Genomic DNA, 25,882 nt, shown 5'->3' with positions numbered 1-25,882 from the left:
GTACCTAGAGGGAGGGCTCCTTGGGAATGAGCAGTCAGGAGGCTTGAGGGATATTTGAAGGGGCCCCTGAGGGCTCCTCAAGAGGGCAGCAAGGATCTCTGGGGAACACTGATCTTGGGAGGATGATACTTTGACACCCCCTCCCAACATCCCCTAGGCTGCAGAGAAGGGAGCCTGATGAGCAGTTCTGTTGAAGTAAATTTATTTGACAGCTGAGAAATTACCCAGCGGAGAGGGTGGTGTGTGCTTAGCTTTTGAACTGCAGCCCCTCCCCTGCTTGTCTCCTCTGTCTATAAAGGAGCCTGGAGCCAGGAGCAGCAAGATCTCCCACCCACCCTCTTGGGAGGGGGAAAATATTTCAGTGCCCGGCTTGCCGGTGGCATGATGGTTTCTTAATGAGGGACTCCGGCTTCAGGAATGGGATAGAAATTCCTTCCTTACGGTAGCAGAGAGAAATCTAGGTTCTCCCCCGAGCCTGGGAAATCTATCGTCTCCTGGCTACTAAAGGGTAAGCAGAGCTATAGCAGATCTTGCCTTCCTAGGTCTATCCTTTGGGCTCCCTCCTGGGGCATATTTTCCTAGACTTTTCCTTGGTGACTCAGCCTTGCTTAATACTGTGTTGGGGTCTGGGTTCAGGGGACGGCAAGTTGAGATGAAGCACGAGGCTGTCTGGCTAGCGATGGTAGAAGGGGACTTGCTGTAGTCACAAAGACTGTGTATGGGGAAGGGAGCCAATGATCTGGACCTGGGGGTCCACTCCAAGCCTGGAAAAGCTGGCTTTCTTCTTTGGATCGCTCTCAACCCAGCATTGTTTTGAAGAGGTGGCCAGGTTAAGAATAAAAACAAGTCATTATTCATTCCCTCAGCCTCAACAGCACTTCCCAAGAGTCTTTGAAGTACCTGGGGGAAACATCTTTGCAAGACTTAAGGGTCCAGCTTCAGGAGCTGTTTCCAAGCTAGCAGGGGAGTCAGAGTTTGAGAGAGGGCCTTGGGAAGAGGCCTCTGAGGCCGGCTAGTTATGGCCCCTCCCCTCCATTTTACATACGAAAACAGCAACCCACCCAAGAGGTGAAGAGATTTGCTTAATTTCGGACAGCTAGTGAGTGATAGGAGTTGGCACTTGAACTTAGCACTTATAGAGTCTCCCTGGACAGTAATATGTAATAGGTATAGGAAAGGGCAGGGCTCTGGGGGGTCTGGGATGGCAGGAGCAGGAGCAGGCAGGAAGAAGTGGTGGTATGGAGGGGGAACCCAAAGCTTGAAGGATGGGCCAGTTATCCTAACTCATATGTATAGAGTGCTTTAAGGGTTTTACATCCTGTAGGAAGACTTCTAGGCAGAGGTTTAGAGAATGAACCATGACAGTTTCAGAGTGGGGAAAGGGAGGTCAAGACTGAGTCCTTTCCAGAATCATTTCTCAGGGCTCCCATCTGAGCCCAGGTCTAGACCTTCAGGGGTTACCCAGGATCCACTTACTGTAGCAGCTAGGGTCCTGGGGTACCATCCCAGAGCCAGCCCCATGGTACCCCAGGACCCTAGCTGCTACAGTAAGTGGATCCTGGGTAACCCCTGAAGGTCCCATGTGGGTCTCTGTAGGCCTCTGCCCCTACCTCCTCTCCCAGGCATCCGACTCACACCCATCCCCCGCTGCTATCCTGGATTTCTCACTCCATTTCCATCTCTACTTCCCATTCCTTGGCCTCAGGGGTGTCCCCAGCCAGCTGGTATTCCCATTAGTCCAGCTGTGGTCTAGTGTGGTCATTATCGACCTGGCCAGCAGGAAGCCATCTCCTGTATATGTCGGTGTTGGGGGAAATGGGACGTCTTCCTACTTCCCATTCAGGGCTAGGCCCAGGCTGGACTCATTGACTGTCCCTGTCCTTTGACCGCCCAGCTGGTTCCTGAATTAGAAGAGTCCCAGCTGCCTTTCCATGGTCTTAGAAAATGCTTAAGGGTGGTGAGATCAGTGGAGTCCAGAGAGAGGCCTGATTCCAGCAGGAGGGAGCTCCCTTCCTGTAGGTCTCTAGACTAAGGAGAGTGTGGATGATGTACACAGGAGCTCCAAGAGAGGGAGTCCCCCAGCCTTCCCTTCCAGGCCTAGGATTTGGGCCCTGTGGCATTTTCTGCCTTCACTTCCCCCTCCCTCCCACAAAGGCAGGTGGTTTTTTTCCTTAGTAGCTATTCCCACTCCATATCTTGGTCCTGGTATGCCCCCCCCCCCCCACCCCGGGCCCATGTAAAAAAGTAGGTGCCTGGGAGCCCTAGGCCTTTCCAGTGAATGGCACCTAGTGTTGGGGCCCTTGCAAGGTTGGGCTGGGAGCCCAGCCTCCTTCTCAGTTTACACTTCCAGTAGCTTTGGCCTTCTCAGCCAACTCCCTTTGTCATCTTCCCTGCCCCAGATGGGAAGTTGCTGCTATAAAGCAGGGCTGTATGCTAAGTCCCTGGACTCTCCTGGCCAAAAGCAAGTTCACTTATCTCTCCTTCCCCCACCCCACCTTTTTTGTTGGGTAAGAGCTAGGGCTGCCCAGTGCTTCAGAGCCCCCAGCCCTTAGGAGAAACCAACAAGGCTTCTCACCTCAGTTTCTTCATCTGTAAAATGAGATCATTCTGTTCACCCTGAGAATTTTTCAGAATTGTTTATTATGAAGAGAGCCAAGAGCTTGTCAGCCTGAGTGCTCTAGAAACACAAAATTATTATTGCACCCCCGTCTGGTCCCTCTCCCCACCCACCCCCAAACCCCCAGTTCTCCCAGCTAGTCCCTTGCCCTCGAGCTGATCTCCTCAGTGGTCTTCCTCTGAGATCACCATTTTTTTTGGAAGGCCTTTTTATTAGCCAGCTGTGATTTCTCCTGGGCTTTGTTGAGATAGCCAAGTGATGACTGGACTTGAGCCAGTGTGGTGCATGTTCCCCCCACTCCCCAGCATCCTAGAAGCCATGTGCTAGACTTCTCCTAGAGCTCACCATGCTGAATAATTTTCTCCTGGTGCCAGTTGTGACCCTGTCCCCTGGAGACCACATCAGCCAATTAGGAAGGAGCAGAGCTGGCAGGTGGGTGGGCAGTGTCTTTTCTTGGGTTGGAAATCATTTGCTCAAGAAGCAGACCACTCTCAGGCTGTGTGAATGTAGGAACAGTTCAACAGTAGGAGCTTGCCCTGAGTCTGTTCTTGTTGGAGCAGAAAGTGTGTGTGTGGAGGGGGGTGGGGGGGAGTTGAAAAGGCCATTTGGACAGTTGGGACCAGATCATGGCAACAGAAGAGGTTAAACTTGACTTGGACAGTGAAGAGTCCTGGGCATGCCCAGGTGGAACAGAGAGTGATGAGGAGGGCCAGTGGGTGGGCTTCTCCAGTATGTGCCTGTGTCCTATCTCCCTAACTAGGCTCTTGGGAGCTCTTGAGGACAGGGACCCTGTTTTAGCCCATTGACCTGTCCCTGATACCTTCCCTGGAAGCCCAACCATGTAAAAGGCCAAAATGCTTCCCCAGGACCCATCTTTGGGAAGCTTCAAGAGTTTGCCCCAAGTCTCCCTTGAGGTTTCTCTTCTTTCCCTTATGTTCAGTCTTTAGTCCCCAGTCCCTGAGTCTAGATAGAGGCTTCTATTCTCCTCTGAGAACCCCTTAAAAAGAGGATGGGGATGGATTCCCTCCATCCAGTAAGAAATGAGCAAAGTCTGGGCTTCCCTTCTTTCCCCGGGCTCTGATGGAGCATGGAGGGGGAGAGAAGAAGAGGCTGTAATTTCCTTGAATTATGTCAAGGGCTAATTAATGGTTTTTTCTCCGCTAATCAACTTGTAGTTTAATTAGCAACAAACGGGAATTGCCCACCCAAGAGTAAAGCAACTTTGTTGACAAAAATGTGGTGTCCTTGGTTTCGGGGGTTTCCACCTCTCAGGAGTCAGCCCTTTCAGGGAACATATCTGATGTTCCAATCATCCTACCAGATGTGGGCTGGCTGATTGTGGGGGTTGGGGAGAGGTCTGTCTCCCCCACAAGCTGTAGTCAGGCATCAGGATCAAGGACTTCCTGAGCAGGATGGGATGGAGGAGCCATCCTCTCTTGGAGGGGCTGACATGGGAGGTGGAGTCTGAGATGCCTGTACCAAGTGCTGCCCCCATTCCTCACATACCTCCGCTGACCCCAGGGCTCAAAGCTGAAGACCTGGCCTGCCCAGGAAGGGAAGGCTACCAGAGATAACTTCCCCTGACAAATGAACTGTACTCCCGGGTCAATCCCCTTTGCTGAGCCCCAGTCCCCATGGAGAGTCACCCTGGCTCAGGAGAAGCCATTTGGAACTCCTACCTCCCATCTCCCAGAAGCTATAAACTTACCCAACCTTGCTCCTAAACTCCTGATCCTGTAGCCTAGGGATTGAGTAAGGACTTGGGGAGAATAGCAGTGATTCTTCCCTAGAGCTGTAAAATGTGGCCCCATGTCCTTGGCAAGTCACCTCAGCCTCAGTTTCCTCATCTGTAAATAGGGATAATTATAACATCTATCTTACAGGCTTGTTGTGAGTTTCAAATTAGATAATTTATGTAAAGTACTCCGAATACATTAAAGTTCTCTAGAGTTAGCTTTCATTAGTACTGTTAGGATTTTGCAAGTGACTCCCAAAGCTATATGCCCAGCCCCAGTCTGTCCCCCAAGCTTCCATCCCACATCACTCACTGCCTACTGAATCCTTTGAATGGGCCTGTCCCAGCAGTCTTCCCCTGACCCTAACTGCTGGGTTTTCTTGGAGGACATTGCCATCCTTGCAGCCCCCCTGTTTTCAGCCTTAGAGTGACCCTGACTTCTTCACTGTCACCCACAGCATCTCTAGTAACCATCCCCTTCATTCTCCTCTCTCCAGGTTAGTTCAGGGTCTACCCCCTTTTGCCTGAACTACTGCAGCAGCCTCTTAGCAGGTTCCCCAGGCCCTCCTCACACTGCTGCCCGATTTCTCTCCTTTCCTCTCTCTCAAGAGTTTGACCAAGCTGGATCACCCTCCAGGGTTCCCTACAAACAGGGTGCCATCTGCCCCAGGCCTGCAGTGGCCTCCCTCCCTCCCTAGTCAGCCCAGCCTCTCCTGAGCTCAACTCAAGGACCATCTTGGGCATCCTGTTCACAGCCATTCCCTGCACCCATTAGCTGGTGCTCTTCCCCAGGGGTATGACTGTTTATTTCAGGGTAACTTAATACCTATTTCTAGGGTCCAGGCTTGATTTATGCCCAGAGACTAGGCTTTAGGCCCAGTGTGTGGCCTCGTTGCTTATCCCTCTTCAACACACCTCCAGCTTTGTGTAGTTTGTGTGTGGTTGTGCTGGTAAAGTGTGTGCTCCCTCCCACTCCTTCCTCCTCCCTCCCACCTCCCGCCTTCCACGTCATTAAACAAATTCTGTTCTCTGGAAAGGGAACAAGATGAACACAGATAAGAGCAAACTGGCACAGGCCTTTATAAAGGGAGGGGGGGACCAGGAGTTAGAAAACCTGAGTTCAAGTCTGGCTTCAGGTACTTCCTAGCTATTACTCTGGACAGGTCATTTCATATTCCATGAGATTTCCTTGTTTATAAAATTAGGATCATAACAGCACTTGCCTCTTTTGTAAGGCTCAAATAAGATATGTGGAAAGAGCTTAGGACAGGTACTGGCACACAATAAGTAGGTGCTTGTTGCCTGTCTCTGTCCTTTCTCCCAGGAGAGGCCTGAGCTTAGGAGGTTGTTAACTTGGGCGCCGAGAGCAACATGAGCAAGGGAACAAGGCAGTGAGACCAGGGGAGTTGGACTGACCTGTAAGGGGAATCTGCAGCAGGCCAGTTTGCCTGGCAAGTAAAAGGTGAAGAAAGAAAGCTGTCATCAGACTAGGCTTCTTCATCTCCCAGCAGAGGAACCTCAGGAGGTCCCCAGAGGGGTAGCAGCTTGTCCACAGCCACTCAGGCTGTAAGGGGCAGAAATCTCTAGACTGGGACCTGACCAGCCCCAGGGGCCTGCTACCTTACTAAAGCTGGGGCCAGACTGCTCAGCCAAAGGGTCTAGACTTCTAGGACAGGCAGCAAGGAGGCTGCAGAAGTGGGGCAGGGCAGGAGTACCTGCCCACTGCCTGTTGGTTCCTTCTTGTAGAAGAAAGGGATGGAATGGACTTGAGGAGATTGCTGGGATTCTCCAAAATTGTGGCTTTTGACCCAGTCCTCACCATCATCCTCGTGGGGCTAAGCTTAGTTAGGTTTGTCCAACGGAGAGTCTTATTTATGGCACCGTTAATTAAAACTCTTAAGAGGTGCTCAATAATTTAGTTCCAGTATTGATGAAGCAACAACCTACTAGTGTCATAGACCCTGTAAACTCTACCTTGGAAGTATTTGGAAGGAACAGAACCAAACACCCCTTCTTTCTGCTAGAAATGAGGCGGGAAAGTAATATGCCAATAGCCAGCTCCTCCTTTGGGATTGCAAAGTGCAAAGTTAGGTCCTTGATAACCACATGTATTACCTGACTGAGCTCTGGGGCTAGGCTGTTGTTGGGAATGAGGAGATAGAGGACTGCCTGGCTCCTGCCTGACCTCCTCAGGGCCATTCCTGAACCAGTGAAGGTGTTCATTCATCTATATGCCAAAGTGGGGTCTTGGCAGGGAGGAACAGTATAGAAGCTCTTGGGTTAGTGCCATTTGAGTTGGGATTAATAGATTCATCCTTCATTTCTTTCCCCACCCTATACTTCCTTATTTGAGGACAGAGGACTAGACAAGATGATCTTGATCTCCAATCTAGGAGGGTTTCCCTGATTCCTAGGGCTAGAAAAAATCTTTTTGGAGTATGTCCCAGGCCAAGTCCTGTGGAATGTATTCCTCACTTAACTTTTGGGGTTCTAGGAGCAAAACTACCTTTCCTCACTCCCCAGATCCCCACTCCCTCTTCTCAATGCTGCTTCCATTGGTTAAGAGGCTCAAGCTCCAAGGATTGAACTCATTGCCTGCTGACCCACAGCCTTGTAGTTCCTCTCCTTCCTTGATCCTGTCTTTGGAATAGAGTCTTTGACATTTTGATGCTCCTTTAAAGGCCTTAACTTCCTAGTCTCTCGGATTTCTTCTTTCCATTGCATCTCAGCTCCACACAGAGATGACTTTTTTTAAAATTTAGAATATTTTCCCATGGTTACATGATTCATGATCATGAACCCTCTTCCCTCCCGCCTCCTGGAGCTGACAGACAATTCCACTGAGTTATCCACGTATCGTTGTTCAAAACCTATTTCCATGTTATTCATATTTGCAGTAGAGTGAACTTTTAATGCCAAAACCCTATTCCCCATCGAACTACATGATCTATCATATGTTTTTCTTCTGTATTTCTGCTCCCACAGTTCTTTCTCTGAATATGGATAGTGTTCTTTCTCATAAGTCCCTCAGAATTGTCCTGGGTCATTGCATTGCTGCTAGTAGAGAAGTCCATTACATAATGTATCGGTCTCTGTGTACATTGTTCTCCTGGTTCTGCTCCTCTCACTCTGCATCAATTCCTGGAGGTCTTTCCAGTTCACATGGAATTCCTCCAGTTCATTATTCCTTTGAGCACAATAGTATTCTATCACCAACATTTACCACAGTTTGTTCAGCCATTCCCCAATCAAAGGGCATCCCCTCATTTTCCAATGTTTTGCCACCACAAAGAGTGCAGCTATGAATATTCTTGTACAAGTCTTTTTCCTTATTATCTCTTTGGGGTAAAACCCAGCAGTGCTTTGGCTGGATCAAAGGGCAGACAGTCTTTTAAAGCCCTTTGGATATAGTTCCAAATTGCCTTCCCAAATGGTTGGATTAATTCACAACTCCACCAACAGTGTAGTAGTGTCCCAGTATGGCCACATCCCCTCCAACATTTATCACTTTCCTTTGCTGTCATATTGGTTAGTCTGCTAGGTGTAAGGTGGTACCTCAGCCTGTTTTAATTTGCATTTCTCTAATCAGGGGGGATTTAGAACACTTTTTCAGGGGACAGCTGGGTAGATTTTTTTGTAAGTTTGACATAGTTCCTTATGTATTTGGGAAATTAAACCTTTGTTAGAGAGTTTTGTTATAAAAATGTTCTCCCAGTTTGTTACTTTCCTTCTAATTTTGGTTGCATTGGTTTTGTTTGTATGAAACCTTTTTATATGTATAATCAGTCATTCATTTTACAGATTGTACTGTTCTTGGTCACTTACTTGGTCTTAAATTCCTTCCTTTCACACAGATCTGACAGGAATGCTATTCTATGTTCACCTAATTTATTTATGATTTCACTCTTTATATTTAAGACATTTACCCATTTTGAACTTATCTTGGTATAGGGTATAAGATGTTGATCTAGACCTAATTTATCCCGTACTGTTTTCCAATTTTCTCAGCAGTTTTTGTCAAATAGTGAGTTCTTGTCCCAAAAGCTGGGGTCTTTGAGTTTATTGAACACTGGCTTGCTGAGGTCATTTACCCCTAGTCTATTCCACTGATCCTCCCTTCTGTTTCTTAGCCAGTAACATATTGTTTTGATGATCCTGGCTTTATAGTACAGTTTAAGATCTGGTACTGCTAGACCCCCCATCTTTCACATTTTTTTTTCATTATTTTGATGGGTGTACTTGATATTAGCATCCTTGTCCATATTCACAACCTCTGACATTTCTTTGTCTGCCTTGGACATTCCCTATTTCCCTGTGCTCTAAGCCCTGCCCTGTTCTTCATCTTCACTGTGACCTCTGGCCCCTCTGGCCCTCAGGCCTCTCTTAGGCCATCACCCTGTACTGGCTTCTCTTGACCCCTTGATAAACCAGTTCAACTGATACTATCCTCAGTCCAGGTCCTATTGCCTAGACTCCAGGGATGGATTTCTTCCCTCATCCTCCTTAGAGTCTCCTCATTTGTCACAGATGGTAGTTGGAGGAAATTAGGAACCATGCTGCCTGAGGTCATGACAAATGCAAACTTTGTGATTTCATGCAGTCCCTCAGTGCAGCACAGCAAGTTTTCTCTTCCTCCCTGATGCGCCATCTCCTTCTCCACAGTAGATTCTTCTAAACCTTGTCTTTCCTCAGGTCCTTCATAACACTCTTCTTCTCACCTTTTTTTTTTTAAACCCTTCCCTTGCATCTTAGAGTCAATACGATGTATTATCAGAAGAGTGGTAAGGGCTAAGCAATGGAGGCCAAGTGACTTGTCCAAGTTCACATAGCTAGGAAGTATCTATGGCCAGATTGGAACCCAAGACCTCACTCCCTAGCTGCCCTTTTTACCACCTTTTTTGCTGAGGGCTACATCTATTTTCCTATTTTCCTAAAAAAAAAAAAAAGAAGCTTCTCAAAATGAGCTTTCCCTTCTGCTTTTCTCTTCCTCTCACATCATTTAGACATCTTCTCTTTCTCTCAAGTCTCTGATGGCAAGGTGATTCTCCTTGCCAAGGCCAACCTGTCTTCCTTGGCCCTTGGGCTAGTCCTCAACAGATTGCACCCACTTTCATCCCCACTCTGCTCCTTGTAATCTCTAGTATCTCCCTCTCTATACTGACTCCTTCCCTTCGGCCTGCAAATATGCCCATGTCTTTTCCCTATTCCTCATTTCATCCTCAGGTCTCAACTCCCTTAAAAAGTTGGTGCTTCCGTGTCCTTCCCACTCACTCTCTTCTAAACCTTTTGTACTCTGGCTTCAGCCCTCAAGAGTTCACCTGAACCTGCCCTCTCTAAAGTTGCCAGTGAGAGCCAAATTGAATGGGCTTTCCTCAGCCTTCATCCTTCTTGACAATGTGGATTGCTCTCTCCTCCTTGATATTCTTCTCTCTAGGTTTTCAGGGCCCCCTTCTACCACTACCACCCCTTTCTCCTTTCTCTGGGACCACTCCTCAGTCTCATTTGCTAGTTATGGGAGTCCACAAGACTCAGGCTTGGCCCCTCTTCTTTTCTCACTTTATACTTTGTTGGTTAGTGATCTCATCATCTGTTCCATGAGTTCAGTTATTATGGAGGTGATTCTCAGATCCCTATATCTAGCCCTAATCTCCATTATTGCATCCCCCACTGCCCCTTAGTTCTCTGAAATTAAATGTCCTCAAATTTAACATTCAAAATGGTATTCATTATCTTCCCCCCCCCCCCATCCTCTCTTCTTCCCAGTTTCCCTATCCCCTTTGAGATCCTCCCTGTTCCCTTGGTCCCTGGATCCTCTCTCATCCAAAGATCCAGTCCACTGACCAGTATCATTTCTGCCTTCCCAACTCTCCACTTACACAGCCCCAAGCATATCACCTCTGGAATGGCCTTGGGCAATAGCTGCCTAACTGATCTCCACCTCAAAGTTTTCCCCACTCCAGACCCTCCTCCACTCACTTCCTGAGAAGATTTGCCTAAATCCTTGTCTGACTGTGGCACCCCCCTGCTCAAGGAGCTCCAGTGGCTCCCTGTTCCCTCTGAGATCCTCATTGGATATTCGGAGCTCTTCCTAACTGACCTTTCCCACCTCTCCGAACTTCTTACATTGTCTGGCCTTCTCATTTCTCACTCCACAGGCCTAAGGCACTGATGGTCTTCTTGCTGCACCCCCCTGTCCCCCAGGCCAGGCCCTTTACCTCTGACTGCTGCCAAACCCCATCTTCTGCAGGAGGCTTCTCCTGCTCCCTCCCAGCTACTGGCACCTTGTTGTTTGGGACTGCCTCCCCTCTGCTCTGTGCACTCTCCTCAAGTCACATCTTTGCTTCGTGAGAGACAGTTTGTATCTCTAGTGCCTGACACTTAGCAAGTGCTTAAGAAATGCTTTCAAGGGGCAGTGGATAGAGTGCCACGTTTGGAGTTAGTAGGGCCTGGGTTCAGATGTGACCTCAGACACTTCCTAGCCATGTGCCCCTGGGCAAGTCACCCTTGCACTTTTGTCTTTGAGTCCTTACTAAGAAAGCCAAGGTTTAAAAAGAGAGAAAAATAGAAATGCTTTTGGACCACCTGGTTGGACTTCTGCCCCCAAGCCAGCTTTTTGTATAGCTGGGCTGGTTCGGGGAGCCTTCCTGGCCTTTGGATCACACCTTCCCTCCCGCATACCTTCCCCAGACCCAGCAGGGATGGGGCTGAGACCCCCAACGTCTCATTCCTATAGACTCTACCCTGGCCCCGAAGCCCCAAGTCCTCACTTGGAGGCCAAGGGTGAGGCTGAGAAGGGAGTCCAGGGTCATGTGTCTTAGGTGTTAGTGGGGCGGGGAGGGGGGGAGGAAAGGCAGAAGGGCCCCACCTTCTGGGGGCTTTCTCATTGCATGCCTTCTCAGGGCCTTTGAGATCTAGGTTGGGGGAATGTCTTGGTGTCCAAGAGGCCTGCTGGTGGGTGAGTCTGGCTGGGAAAAGACTGGAGTCTTAATGGCCATGTGTGGGTGGGGCCCGTCCCTTTCATCTTGGGATCTCTAAGCACCTGGTAGAGTCAAAGCCATTAATCCTCTTGGGAGCCAGCCTTCTAGACATTAGAGGTATGATCTGGGGAAATCACAGGCTGGCATGAACTTCTCTTCCCCTTAGGGGGTGCCAGGCCAGGTGGCCAGCGGGATCTCCTGATCTGAACAGCTCTGTGCCTCCAGCCAGGCCCTGGGCTCACCTTCCCCACAAGCCAGTTGTCCTGTAGCCTTTATCTCACTGGTCAGTTTGTTTGAAACAAAGCCATCTTATTGGCCGTCAGCTGGACCTCCCTTCCTGCCAGCCCTCTGGCTCTGCACCTTTCTGTTTGGATACACCCTCTGCCCCGCCCCCGCATGCCCCCCCCCCTCCCATTGGCATCAGTCCCAGAGCCTAGCCAGGGCAGTACAGAGGCTGGAGGGGGGAGGTCCTTGGGCTCCACAGGGTGGAACCTCCCCTGGCTTCACAGCCCAGGGTCAGCTCAACCCTGCTGCCTCTCTGGCCTGTGGTCCATGGAAGCAGACATTACCATTGGGCTCCCCTTCCCATCTTCCCCTTGTCCACTAGGGTCACCTTCCCTCTCTGCCCCAGCCAGGACCTTCCCCGCCCTTCTGGGCAGCTACCCTCCCAGCCCCCGCCTCCCTGTGGCAGCTGAGGTTGAACCCCTGCCAAGGGGCTGGCCCTGAGGAGGGAAACTGGGGGAGTGAGCGGGAGCTGGGCTGCTCCAAGCAGGGTCAGCCAGCCAGAGCAGGGCTCAGATGCTGACATGCCAGGAGAGGGGAGCTGGCTCCCTCCAGCCTGTGAGCCCACCCTTCCTGGGAGTGCTCTGCTGTGAACCCCTCACTCAGGTCCAGCCCTGTCTGGTCTGGAAATCAGAAAGCTGGAGGTGAGCCCTGAGACGGGGAGGTCTGAGGGGTAGAGCTGGGGACTGTTTTTTTGGGAACAGACTCCAGAACCCCCTCAGAGAGGGAGGGGGCAAGGAAGGGGAGGAAGGACTGGCTGGCCTTGCCTTTCAGTACCATGATGTGTGCCCAGGTGCCTAGCAGTGCTTCTGGGGAGGGGTGGGGAGAGTGGGGACAGGACTGTCTTCCTTTCTCCTTGTTCCTTGAGGGGTGGAGGGAAGTGGTAGAGAGGAAAAGGGCCCATTGATGGAAGAGGAGGGGCACCTTCTTTCATTAGAATGAATGAAGTTTATCTGATCTCTCTCCTCCAGACCCTTGACCTCCTGCTGAGGCTTTGAAAAAGTCTCCTTTGTGCTGGGGCCCCCACTGGGGAATGATCATTTAGCACCCACCTCTGCACCCACCCAGCTGCTCCTGGATGGAGTTCCAGGCCTCTGCTTCCTGCCACCTGACAGCCTTCTCCAGCCTTCTTTTCCCATCCTCTCTGGCAGTCTCTGGCTCAATGTGTTTGCCTTGGATCTCTTAGCAAGGCCCTAAATGGAGGCTGTTTGTTACCAGGCAGGAAAAGTAGGGCTGGCCCCAGGCTGGCTGATGGGAGGCCTCAGGGCTTGTTGTCTCCTTTCACATGGCTCTAGGGCTTGGGGGTGGCAAGAGAGCACTTGCTTGCCAGTACCAAAGTCAGTCATAGGAGCAAGGTTCAGGAGCACTGGGTGCTATAGGCCTACCCCAAGGGAGAGGTCTCCTGCAGTCTGAGGGGCATCCAGGGCTCCAGGGGCTTTGGAGCCATTTGTAACTGGGACTGGCTCCTTCTTTACTTCCCATCAGGACACAGGAGAGAAATCTTTTATGTTAGTGAACCTTTGGGTGGAAAGAGGAGAGGGTGATCCAGCAGTCTTTTTCTCCTATCGGCTCTTTCTGATGAGGAGGAGGAGGAAAGGAAAGGAAAGGAAAGGGTCACTACCTCCAGTAACTGGGCCCCAAGGCCTTTATTAGAGCAAAGAAAACCTCAGGTGGGTCTGGATCTGGGCTCATACCAACCACAATTGCTGTCTCCTCTCAAGGGATCTGCTTCCTTTGGGACTAACATGCCTGTTTCTGCCCCTTCCGAATCCCTTGAAGGAGGAGGCTCAGTCTGAGCTACAAGAATGGCATTTCAGAGCTAAAAGAAGTGTTGAGGGCTTCCTCTCACTTTTGGAAGGATGATCGTGAGGATTGATTGAAGGATCTGGGGATACTTAACTTGGAGAAGAGAAGACTCAGGAAGGCCATTTTTACCGTGTTCAAGTATTTGGAGCATGTGGGAAGAGCTTATCCTTGTCCTGCTTGGCCCTATAGGGCAGATGGAAGCAAACTTCAGCTCTGCCTTTGGGAAAAACCCTTTACCCCAATGAGAGCACTCCAGGATTGGCATGGGCTGCTTGAGGAAATCCTAGGGGAGCTTTGAGCTAAGACTGGATATAAAGGGGGTGCCTGGGAGGGACTCCACAATTCTCTGAGAAAGGGGGCTTGGGACTTAAATTCACAGAATGGAGACTCTTAACAACACTAGAGCCTGTAGCACTTTTTATCCAAGGGAAAGAAGGGAAGACAGGTAAAACTAATAAGCACATCCCCCAGTACAATACTCTGTACCATATTCCACACTCTCCTCCCCATGTCTTCAGAAAGAAGGGGGAACATGCATTCTCCAATCTCTTCTTTGGGTCATTAGTTTTATATGGGGTCATTAGAACAAGTATTTGTTCACAAACTTTGTGCACTTATCTTGGGCAGCATGAAAAGACCAAGCTTCCAGGAGACAGTCTTCCTCCTATACTCTGCCTTGGTCCAACCTCATCTGATTATTGTGTGTGTGTTCTGTTCTGGGCACCACAGTTTAATAGAGACATTGATCTCCTGGAGAGAGTCTAGAAGAGACCGTGAGGATGGTGTGGGACCTTGAGTCAAAGGGATTTGGGATATTCAGCCTAAAAAAGAAAAGATACGAGAGAACAGTAGAGGAAGGCTTTTTTCAAGTTTTGGAAGAACTGAATTTTTTGTGGAGAGGTGCTAGATTGGTTTGGTCTTGTCCCAGAAGGCAGAACCAGGAGCCAAGATACAAGAAAGCAAATTGAGCCTTGATGTTAGGGAAAACTTGCTAAGAATGAAAGCTGCCCAGGAAGTGAAGCGGGGTGGCTACTTGTCCCATAAATTAGAGTGGGAATTCCTTTGGGTTTTAGGTTGAATTATCTGCTCACTTAGGTCCCTTCTAAATTCTAGAATATTTGATTCTGTGGTCAGATCCCTATTTGTCCTCATACCAGAATTGAGAGCACTTTATGATGGGCATCTAGACCAAACTATGAGCCATATTTGACCCACTACTTGTTTTTGAATGGCCCATAAGCTAAGAATGGCTTTAGAATTAGGTTTCACAGGCCATTCTTCATTTACAGGCTGTCTATAAACAAGTAGCAGGCTGGATTTGGCCCTCAGGCCAGAGTTTGCCTGACTCTGATATTCTTGATCTAGACCATCCCTGTGCCTCCAAGGGCCCCCTCTCCAAAATTCAGCATCCCATGCCTTCCAGAGGTGCTGTGAGCCCAGTGGAGGGGAAGAATGGGAGAACTTTTGCTTGTAGGAAGAGGGCTCAATCTTCCTTATGACCAAGACCTGCCCTCCAAGTCCCTATTCTTGCTACTGACCATTTCCTCATCTAAAGAGTTCCCTCATTCCTTTGGAGAGGCTACACTTGATTTGGGATCAGAAAAGCTGGATTAGAATTCTAGTCACTGAATGGTCCTAGACAAGACCTTTAACCTCCTGTGCCTACCTAACCTCACAGGGGTGTTGTTATTCCTAGTGAATCCCCTAGAGACATGAGGCATCGTTATTAACTTGTTCTCATCTTTCTGGTGGGATTCAGGACAAGTCAATATCCTGCTCTTGGACCATTAACTATTGAACAGATGAATAAAGTAATTTCTTCTTGGCATTGACTAAACATAGAAGGCTGGGACAAGGGCACATAGTACCAGTGGCAGTGATGTGCATCTCCTGTTCCCATGATCCTCAGCTAAGTCCCTTTATTTTGAAGATTTTTGTTCCATATAACTTGGGGATTCTGAATGTTTGACCAGGTGATACTCATTAAAAACATCATTCTGAGTTTTTTCATGAATTGTTGTGTCTGAGTGATAGTGGGCAGTAGGTCAGTCAGTCCCTGGACAGTTTCTTGTTTGAATTTTGTAGAATAAATACTCTATAGAATAAAGAGAACTGAGGTGGCTGTCATTGTGCAGGAAACTGTAACCAACTTAGCTTTCCAAAAGAGACTGCCAGAAGCAAGGGCAGCTAATGAGATGAGAGCAAGAACCCCAGGCCAGCTCAGGATCAGAGGGCCAGTAATGGGGAGTGCAGCCTAAGAAAGCTGAGGGCAGTCGAAAGAGCTGGGGCTCCCTTAGCTGTCTCAGGGAAAGGGGAAGGTGAAAGAATGCATGGGACTGACCCTCTTAGTGGATGGGATGGAGAGAGAACAGGTGATAGCAGAATGAAAGGGTTCTCACTTTGCTTCTTCCAGGGGCCATGGCCTTTGGACTGGAAAGATGAAAACACAAGGCTAATAGGAGTTTGACACCCTAGAGCAGGGGTCCCCAAACTTTTTACACAGGGGGCCAGTTCACTGTCCCTCAGACCATTGGAGGGCCGGACCTAACTCTAACCCTAACTGGGCTGCAGTATACATAGTGCAGAATCCCCTCCCCCAGATTTCCGCTTACCATGCTGATGTCTTCCATCGTGCAGCCACATAATCCTTCGCGCAGCACCTCATTCCAAGATGCCACGCAAAGGATTGTGTCACTAGAAGTCCTGTACATGAGTGACTGTGCTTTGTGGCACCGTCACATACAGTGCTCCTTTCACTGGCCACCAATAAAAGAGATGCCCCTTGGGGAAGTGTGGTGGGGGCTGGATACATGGCCTCAGGGGGCCACAGTTTGGGGACCCCTGACCCAGAGGGACAATAAGAGAACACTGAACTGTTGTGGATGAGTCCAAGTCACCATCCATCAGAACTTCTTCCCCAGCTCCTGAAAGACATGGTAGACATAGGCTACTGCTAGACTATTTTAGGTGACCTTTGAAGAGTTGAAGGGGAGCAAACAGAAGTGCTATGGTGCTGCACCAGGACAAATGTCTACAATTTTCTTTTTTGCTTGTTTAAACTATTCCCTTCTATCTTAGAATCAAAACTGTGGATTGGTTCTAAGACAGAAAAGTGGCCAGCGTTAGGCAAGGGGGACTTGCCCAGGGTCACACAACTAGGAAGTGTCTGAGGCCAAATTGGAACCCAGAGCTACTCTTCTCCAGACCTGGCTCTCTCCGCCAAGCCACCCAGCTGTCCCAAATGTTTCCACTTTTCCAAAATGAGAAGAAAACAGAATGTGTAGGCCAGTGACATTAACTTCCATTCCTGACAGAATTCTAGAATTGATTATAAACCTAACCCTAAAAAGGCCATGTCCTATAGATGGCCAGATTGCTAGAGCCAGAGGGCTGCAGGTGCCCTTTATCTCAGTGTGAGTCAAGCAGCTGCCATTCTCTCTTGTTGTTCTTGTGGCCTTGACAGGAATACCAGCCATGTGAAATGGTTGGACTCTAAGAATAGTCATTCATGGTTTCCTGTCAGCCTGGAGGTCTCCGAGGATCTGGACTGACCCTTTTGTCAGTAACTAGTGGCCAAGGAGTGTGCCTCTGAAGTGTACACATTACAGGAGACCTGAAACATCAGATAACAGATTTCTGATCCAAAGAGGTCAAGGGTTCTCTGGGCCAAATCCAACAAGATAGATTGATTGAAAAGAGATGAATGTAGAGGCTTATACCTGGGCTTAAAAAAAATCAACTTCCTAAATACAAAATGGAAGGAGTTAGTCAAGTTGATTTGAACACCCTTAGGAGGAGGTTTTAGTGAATTGGAGCTGACTAGGAGCCAGCAGCTAAGAAAGCTGAGGGGACCTCAAGCAGCTTTAAGAGGCTAGGTGGTGCTGTTGATCCTCGTATTCTCTGCCCTGGGCCAGCCCCCTGAGGAAGCTTGTGGTCACTTCTGGGTGCCCCATTTCAGTTAGGACAGTGAGATAATCTGGAGAAGATGGAAAGGCAGCGTACCACCAGGCTGTCCAGGGAAGTCCCTCAAACATAGAAAAGGTCTTTGGCAGGAACAAGGACCATTAGCTGAAGAGAAGAATTTAGGGGGCACACGAGAGCTCCTGGTGTTTTGAGAGAATGGGACTTGCTGAACTTGTATATGAGTGGCAAAGGGGTGGGGAGTTCAAATTCTACCCGAAGACAGACCAGCTGTTTGGTAGTTTTCTCCTTGGGATGGAGCAGCTTGTTCTTCACTGGTGGTCCTCAGGCAGCGGCAGCTAGATCATTCATCTCGGGGCATGTAGAGAGATTTCCTTTTCACATATGAACTCAATGGCCTTCTGGCTGGGAGACCTAGACAGAATGTTCTGGAAAAACATTTGGCGGCCTGCTCTGGCCTGGGCACACTCCAATTTGCCTCTCCCTGCAAGTTTTGCTAAGTACCTACTGGATGTGAAAGGCCCCGCTTGGGCCAGGCATCCTGGAGAAACCCAAGCAGAAGCAGCCCTGTGCTGTGCCATCACTGGAAAGAGTTGGGGGCTGGCAAAAGGGCCATGGTGGGCCCTGAAGGAGGTGAAGAGAGACTCTAGTCGAGCCCCCAAGGGACCAGGAGGGTTTGAAAAGGAGCTTGGGGATCTAGTCTGCCCCCTGCCCAGGACAGAGAGCCTTGAACCTTTGGCAGAGGCCAGTTTGGCTATCAGGAAGTCTCCTCTGCCTTCCTGTTTGGGGCCTCCGGTTTCCGAGGAGCACTGCCCTTCCCTAGGGGACCCTGCCCCCTTTCCTGCTGACTGTCTAGCACCATTAGCCCTTGGGGATGGAATGGAAAGCCAGCCCCCTCCTGGGCCTTCTGCTGCCCTTCCGCCCCATGCTTTCAAGCTCCTACTTTTCTATGGCTCTTCCCCTCTCCTGTTTGTGTTAGGGGCCTGGCTTGCACTGTTGATAAGGCCTAGCGGTCGGGGACTAGGTGGGGGAGGGGACCTCCATGTGGGGTGGGAGCCATAAAGCAGAGCACCAGCTGTCCCAGGACCCCATCCCACAGGGGCCTGATCCCCTTTGGCCCAGGAGGCTTCTCCCTCTGCCTCCACCTTCCCTGGGAACGAGCCGAGGGCTGAAGGGGCTGTGGAGTCTGGGGGGACGGGGCCGTGGCTTAGAGCCAACACAGGGGGAGCAGATCCAGGAACCACAAATCTAGGTCTTTGGATGGGGGTCAGGGGTCAGTGGGCTGGAGTCTGGCCAGAGGCTCTGGCCTGGGGGACAGGGAAGGACAGACAGTGCTGTGTGGTCAGGCAGGTGCTGAGGAGAGTAGAATGGGGGGGATAGGGGGCAGCAGCCAGGGTTTGGGGCTACCCGAGGCTTCTGTAAATATACTCCACCCACTCAGTTCCTCTGTTTACGTCCATGGGTCCAGCTGCCAAATATCCGGAGGTGTGGCTCCCCCAACTTCCTCCCAGGCCCCCCAGTGCCCGGGCACAGGCTCCCTCTCTGAGGGCAGAAAGGAGGGGAGCCGCCTGGCGAGAGGTAGAGAAGTGGGCAGGCCAGGCTCCCGTGTGGCCTGTGGTTTATGTGGGGCTTTCACTGGCCACATGGGGCCCCCTTCGAGCCGTTCTGGAAAGGCTCCCCCAGGTCTGCCTTTCCCAGGACACACTGGTTTTGTCTTTACGTCCTCCTCCTCCTCCTCCTCCTCGCTGGGGACGTGGGGGCGGCGCACAGGTGCCTCGTGCCTTCGGCCCAGGCCTGGTGCTGCCAGCAGCCCACCTCGAGGAGCCAGACCAGCCTGGCAGGACAGGTTGGCACTTGGGCCGGGCCGGCCCACTCCCCAGCAGCTCCCCCGCCAAACCGGTTCTCCGGGATGGAGGTTGCTGCTGGAGGGCAGTGTTGGGCCTGGCTGGCAGGAGCCCAGGATCGGTGGGAGGGACCAAGAGAGGCCTGGGCCGGGGCTCTGCCTGGGGCTCGGCAACAACACACACATGTGTGTGCTTTCGGGGGACATACATAGCACACCAACACTTGTGGTACCCCGTCTGCTCAGAGAGTGCAGAGATGCAGCGCCGCCTGCCTTTAAAGGGAGGCTCGGGGAGGGGGAAGGTGCTCGGACTGTGCCTGGGACCCCTGGCTCGGGGCCCATCCTCCAGGCTTGCCCTTGGGGCCTCTGCTGGGTCCTCGTGTGGGGCTTGTCTGTGACGGGACCCTGTCTCTGGCCATCTCCTTCTTTAGAGACAGCCACGGCCGGCCAGTGGGAGGAGCCCTTCCCCACTAGAGCCTGCCCCTGTCTGCTCTCAGGCTCCTCATCTCTAAGATGGAGCCGACCCAGGCCTGCCTCGGTGCCAAGACCGTGGTGAGGCCCCCTCAGGCGGGAGACAGTCGGGGGCTTTGAAGTCCAAGACTCGGCCTCGCTGGCCTGAAAAGGAGGGGGCTCCTTCCTGGGGCAGCCCCTCACAGCCCTCTCCCCCACCTGTAGTAGCTGAGAGCAGGTGAGCGCGGCCCACACCATGTTTGGGAAGAAGAAAAAGCGGCTGGAGATCTCGGCCCCCTCCAACTTCGAGCACCGAGTGCACACGGGCTTTGACCAGCAGGAGCAGAAGTTCACAGGGCTCCCCCAGCAGTGGCAGGGCCTCATCGAGGAGTCGGCCCGGCGGCCCAAGCCCCTCATCGACCCGGCCTGCATCACCACCATCCAGCACGGGGCGCCTAAGGTACGTGGGCCGGCGTGACCCCAGGAGGGTCCCTGCACCTCACATCCCTCCTCCGTCCCTGCCCAGCCCAACCCCCTGATGCCCACCTCTCACAGATCTTAGGCACCCCTCATGGTATGTCCCCCAACCTGTCCCGGAGCATTGGAGCTGGCACAGCCTCAGACCCCAAAATTCTTGGCTCATCCTGAAAGCCATGTGCAAGGGAGAGGAGAGACGGGGCTTGGGGTTGGGAAGTAGAAGATGCACCCAGGTTTGAATCCAGTTTCTGATGCTTTTTAGCTCTGCTTTGGACCAAGTGAGGGGTCCCCTCTAAGCTTCAGTTTACTTGACTGTAAAATGGGACGGTCCCAGCCTTGGTACTATCTACTCTGAACACTGTAATACTGGCCACAACTCCATCCCTGGAACTACGTTAGGAGCAAAAGATCATCATCCCCATTTTAGAGATGAGCAAACTGAGGAGGGCTAAAGAATTTGTCCCTGGCCAAGGCAGCCAGTAGTACTGTGGGCAGACCTGGGTCCCAGCCCTCCTCCTCTGGCCTTCCAGCCCCTGATTTCTGACTCCCTCCCATGCCTGAAAATCAGCCCCTGGAGCAGATGAAGAAGGGGGAGAAAATGGCAGCTACTGGAGGGAGCTTGGCTCTTCCCAGGAAGGCAGAGCTGGCCCTGCCTGTGAGAGCCTTTCCCATGGGGCTCCTGGGCCAGACAGACCGGTTTCGGCACATTGTAGGAGAAACATTTCTTCCCCCTCCTGGCCAATGTGGGGAGCCAAGTTCTTCCAGTTGAGCGTCAGTCCACATCCTGGGGGCCAGTAGTTGCTGGTGCTTGGGAAGGGGTGCGATTAGACTCCTTCATTCCCTGTGTAGACCTTCCAATCATTCCTGGTGTAGACCCTCCAGAATCCCTTTCCACTCCCCTGGGGCCCCTTCCTCCCCTGCTTTGCTCCTTCCTCAGCTCTCCCTGGTGCTGGGCATGCTGCTGAAATCGGGGTCTGCACCAGAGGGGGTGGGTATCCGGGTCCTGATCCTCGCTGTAATGGGGGCAAGTGCTCGATGAGTCCCAGAGCCCCTCCAGGGTCTGCCCTCAGCCCAGAGTTCCAGAATCCCATAGCCTAGTCCTGTGGGGCTGGGAGGGGCCCCACAGACCCCCCAGGCCAGCCTCAAGGGAGCTCAGAGATGCCCCCTTCTGGGGGGAGGCAGCACCCACCTGCCCGCCCACCAGGCACGAAGGACCTGCCTCGTGTCCCCTTCCCCATGTCTGTCATTGCCGTGTGCCATCTCATTCATTCTCTGTTTCTGTGTTGTCTCTGCACGTTTGTGTCGGTCCATCGTGTCTCCTCCCATGGGGGATGCTCGCTCCTCTCCTACCTCCTCCTCCACATCCTGCCCCTTCCTGCTGGCGAACCCCAAGACCATCGTTCGGGGGAGCAAGGGCTCGAAGGATGGGGCCCTCACGCTGCTGTTGGACGAGTTTGAGAACATGTCTGTGACCCGATCCAACTCCCTTCGGCGGGATAGCCCACCCCCGCCCCTGCCTGGTCCTCCAGCCCCACACCATGCCCCGCCTCGTCAGGAGAATGGGCTGACTGAGGCCGAGGGGACGGGGGTCCGTGCTCGGGCCCAGGACAAGGGACACCCAGACTCTGGGGGCAGAGGTCCGGCGGAGGGGCGGAGTCGAGCAGCCGGGCGCAGGGATCACGGTGCTGGCGGCAGCGGCGAGGCGAGGCGGGACGGGATGGAGAAGAGGCCCAAGTCATCAGGGGAGGGAGCTTCGGGCCAGCCAGGGAGCCCCCAGCCACCCCGGGACAAACGACCCCTGTCAGGGCCTGACGTCCGGACCCCACGGCCCCCAGGTCCAGGAGGTGGGGTGAAGTCATCGGCCGGAAGGCCCTTTAACACATACCCGCGTGCTGACTCGGATCACCCCACAAGGGGCACGGGGCCCCAGGTAACCAAGGCTAGCCCCTCTCCCACCTCCTCCTCCCACCCCCTCCACTCCCGCCTGCCCTTGGCAGACCCCAGGAGACCAGGAGGCCTGTTTACGGCAGGCCTCCCCCCTGGCTTGGTGTCTTCCAGAGTCTCCCTTCCCTTTCCCTCCTCCATCTCATCTGTTTGTTTACCACAAACCAGGGAGTCAGGGCCCAGAGGAACCCCTCCCACTACGCCATGGTTGGAGGGGCTGGTGGGGCTATCTGCTGACCCAGTACTTCGCTCTTTTCTGTTTCAGGGAGAGCCCCATCATCCTGCCCCTAATGGTCCCTCCGCAGGAGGCCTTCCTCCACACTCCGCCAGGCCGCTGCCCCGTGCTGCCAGGGGCCCAGAGCCTGCCCCTGCCCCAGGTACCCTGAGCCCACACTCCTCAGAACCCCAGCTGGCTTCTCGTGTCCCCCCTGCTTCAGCCCAGCCTGCTGTGCCCCCATCAGGACCCCGATCGCCCCAGAGGGAGCCCCAGAGGGTGTCCCACGAACAGTTCCGAGCCGCATTGCAGCTTGTGGTGGACCCGGGTGACCCTCGGTCCTACCTGGAGAACTTCATCAAAATTGGCGAGGGTTCCACGGGCATCGTGTGCATCGCCACTGTCCGAAGCAGCGGCAAGCTGGTCGCTGTGAAGAAGATGGACCTTCGGAAACAGCAGCGACGAGAGCTTCTCTTTAACGAGGTGGAGAATGGGGGACAGGGAAGGGCCCCAACTGGAGGAGGTTGGTCCCCATAGAGGCAGAATCAGGGCCACCTCTGTCCCCCACTTCCCCATGCTCCCTTCCGGCTCCCTTTTTCTTCAAGGCCTTCTGGATGCTGTCACTCCTCCTGGACCCTCCTCCAGCTCTTGTCACACAGCATCCCAGGCCTGAGCAGTCTCTGAGGGTGCCTGAGCCTTCCGCCTCTCACATCCTTGTCTCCTTGCCTCTCATCAGTGGGGCCGGGCCGGGCCGGGCCGGGCCGGGGCTGGCAGGCCCTGGTTCTTCCATTCCTCCAGGCCCCCTGACCAGGCCCTCCTACCCTCTTACAGGTGGTCATCATGAGGGATTACCAGCATGAGAATGTGGTGCAGATGTACAACAGCTACCTGGTTGGAGACGAGCTCTGGGTGGTCATGGAGTTCCTGGAAGGGGGAGCCCTCACGGACATTGTCACCCACACCAGGTATTGCGGGGAGCCTTTCACCCTCTCCTCCACATCGGGGCTCCCCTCAGGCAGGGGCCTCCCTTCAGCTGGGTCTCGCTATTTCCCCAGGATGAATGAGGAGCAGATCGCGGCCGTGTGCCTCGCTGTCCTGAAGGCTTTGTCTGTGCTTCATGCCCAGGGTGTGATCCACCGGGACATCAAGAGTGACTCCATCCTGCTGACCCACGACGGGCGGGTACGGGAAGGGCGGGCACAGCATGCCAAGAGGCTGAGAAGGCTGTGGGCCAGACGACTGTGGGGCCCTGATCCTTCACCCTCCCTTGTCAGTCCCCTCAGGACAGGCCACTCCCCTGCCTTACAGTGGCATCTGGTGAGCCCGGGAGAGCCTGTTGGGTGTCCTGGAGCAAATCCAGGGGCTTAGAGTTAGAGCCTAAAGCAGGGCATACTGTGTCTTCCCCATCCTCAGGCTCCAAGGAAGGAGCTCCTTGGAGGCAGGGTGAGGTGCTAGAGGATTGGGCTTGAAGCCAAGAAAACGTGGGCTCCAATCTCCCTTAAGGCACCCAGTGACCCTAGACAAGTCACTTCCCTTCTGCGCCTCATCTGTGACAAGGACACACACCGTCTTTGTGTACTCCCCCAGAGCCACCTGCAGAGCACCCGGCCTGAGCAGCTCCTTCTCTGGCCCAGAGCAGGCAGTCCCTTATCCTGGGGAGCCAATACTGCCCCCTCCTTCAAGTCTTCTCCCTGCTTCCATTCCACCCCAGGTGAAGCTCTCTGACTTTGGCTTCTGCGCCCAAGTGAACAAAGAGGTACCCAGGAGGAAGTCCCTGGTGGGCACCCCCTACTGGATGGCTCCTGAACTCATCTCCCGCCTGCCCTATGGGCCAGAGGTGAGGGCAAGGAACACCCCCAATGGACACAGAAAGACACAGAGACACACAGACCACAGGGTGGGGAGACAGAGACACACACGCACACACACACATGCACGCACGGGCTCTCTCCAATTGAGGAGACTCAAAAGAAACTTCTAAACTTCTAGGGTGTGCAAGGACACCTCCTGGAGAGAGTGTGGCATGTGGGAGGGGGTTGAGAGGAGTGGGCTGAAAAGTAGAACGTTGTGGCCTCCCTGCCAGAGCTTCTTTCTCCCCTTCCCAGGTGGATATATGGTCCCTAGGAGTCATGGTCATTGAGATGGTAGATGGGGAGCCCCCGTACTTCAATGAGCCCCCCTTGAAGGCCATGAAGATGATCCGCGACAACCTGCCCCCTAAACTGAAGAACCTCCACAAGGTGAGTGAGTCCCCTGGGCAGAGAGCCTCTCTCACCTCGCTGCAGCCTGGGGCAGGGGACATGCCTTTGCAATAGAGAAATAGCAGCAGCCACTGGGGATGGAGAGAGACAAAGACAGCTGGACGCTGGGGAGAGGGGAAGGCACCCCTCAGGCGAGACAGAAGGAAGGCCTTGGGGCCACACTGGGCTCCTCAGTCCCTCCTCTCTCCCACTGCAGGTTTCCCCCTCCCTGAAAGGCTTCCTGGATCGACTGCTGGTGCGGGATCCGGCCCAGAGAGCCACGGCCAGTGAACTGTTGAAGCACCCTTTCCTGGGCAAGGCGGGCCCCCCAGCCAGCATCGTTCCCCTCATGCGCCAGAATCGTATGAGATGAGACTGGACAGCCCGTGGCCCTTCCCCTTACCAAAGACGCCCCTCACAGGGAGGAGCACCCAGCCTGGAGTGGGTGGGGAGGTGGTGGAACAGACTCCTCCTCACCCACAATAGGGGATAGGATCCAGGGATGACCCCTAGACCCGTCCTCCCCTCTCAGCATTTGCTAGATGCCTTCTGGCAGATGGACCTCGAACTGGAAGGACTTGGCCTGTGGCACTCCATGGGCCCTTCAGCCCCTTCCGGGGAACTCAACTGCTGAGTTTCCGTTTTGATTTTTTGATGTTTTTAAATAACGACTTGGGAGCAAGGGCATCTAGGGTCTCTCTTGGAGCCAAGACCCCATCCCCATTTGCCTTGATTCAGGGGCCAGTCAGCTTGACACTGGAAATTGGAAAGCAAGGAGAGAGAGGCCTAGGTGTCCTCCGAGCCGCCCTGGCTCAAGGATGGAGCTGAGGCTCCACTACATGAGGAGAGGGCATTGAGTGGAAAGAAGGAAGGAAGTGTTTTCTGTCTCGGGAGCCGTTTCTTGAATCACTGTGTTGTGTGTCTGTACATGTCTGCACTGGATGCTTGTGCTTGTGTGTCTAGGGGCTCTGGTGTGTGTTTGTGGCTGGCTGGCTGGCTCGAAGGGGCGTTGGCAATCAGTGTGTGGAAGCCTGTTAACTTTCCCAACTTCTAGCCAGTTTGGGGAATGATTGGGAGTGTCTGGTGAACTAGACTGCCTTCACCTGCCTCTCCTCTGCTGATGTCTGATGCCTGGGAGGTTCGCCTCTCTCCACTGTGGCCTCTGCTGAGAATACTACTGTGCTCCTGTGGGACCCTCTTTTTTAAAAAAGAGCTATTTATATTGCCATTTCATAAGAAACCCGCTGCCTGGGGGATCCTCCAGGAGCCGGAGCCCTGGGGCCTGTGCTGCTGAGGTTGGTTTGGGAAAGCCGTGCTGCAGGCCTGGACCCCCATTAGTTTTACAATTAAAATGTTTTCCTTCATTTCTGAGAAAA

The 25,882-nt window shown here is 52.8% G+C and overlaps 1 protein-coding gene across 4 annotated transcripts in view; it reads left to right on the top strand.

Moving 5' to 3' along the window:
* The window catches only part of PAK4 (p21 (RAC1) activated kinase 4), a 27,498-nt gene extending 1,616 nt beyond the window's left edge, over positions 1-25,882 (top strand). Inside the window, exons 1-9 of one of the 4 annotated variants that reach the window (XM_007491798.3) lie at positions 365-508; positions 19,857-20,091; positions 21,502-22,038; positions 22,318-22,749; positions 23,098-23,231; positions 23,322-23,448; positions 23,978-24,103; positions 24,372-24,506; positions 24,724-25,882. In XM_007491798.3, coding sequence (XP_007491860.1) covers positions 19,888-20,091; positions 21,502-22,038; positions 22,318-22,749; positions 23,098-23,231; positions 23,322-23,448; positions 23,978-24,103; positions 24,372-24,506; positions 24,724-24,879 — 1,851 coding nt within the window. In that variant the 5' untranslated portion in view covers positions 365-508; positions 19,857-19,887 and the 3' untranslated portion in view covers positions 24,880-25,882. Of the gene's footprint in view, positions 1-364; positions 509-12,012; positions 12,256-19,856; positions 20,092-21,501; positions 22,039-22,317; positions 22,750-23,097; positions 23,232-23,321; positions 23,449-23,977; positions 24,104-24,371; positions 24,507-24,723 lie in introns of those variants that run through there. The other 3 variants (XM_007491797.3, XM_007491796.3, XM_001368288.5) reach the window with 3 other exon arrangements.

This window comes from Monodelphis domestica, chromosome 4, assembly GCF_027887165.1.
Source record: "Monodelphis domestica isolate mMonDom1 chromosome 4, mMonDom1.pri, whole genome shotgun sequence".
NCBI lineage: Eukaryota > Metazoa > Chordata > Mammalia > Didelphimorphia > Didelphidae > Monodelphis > Monodelphis domestica.
This window is presented reverse-complemented; position numbering and strand designations above follow the sequence as displayed.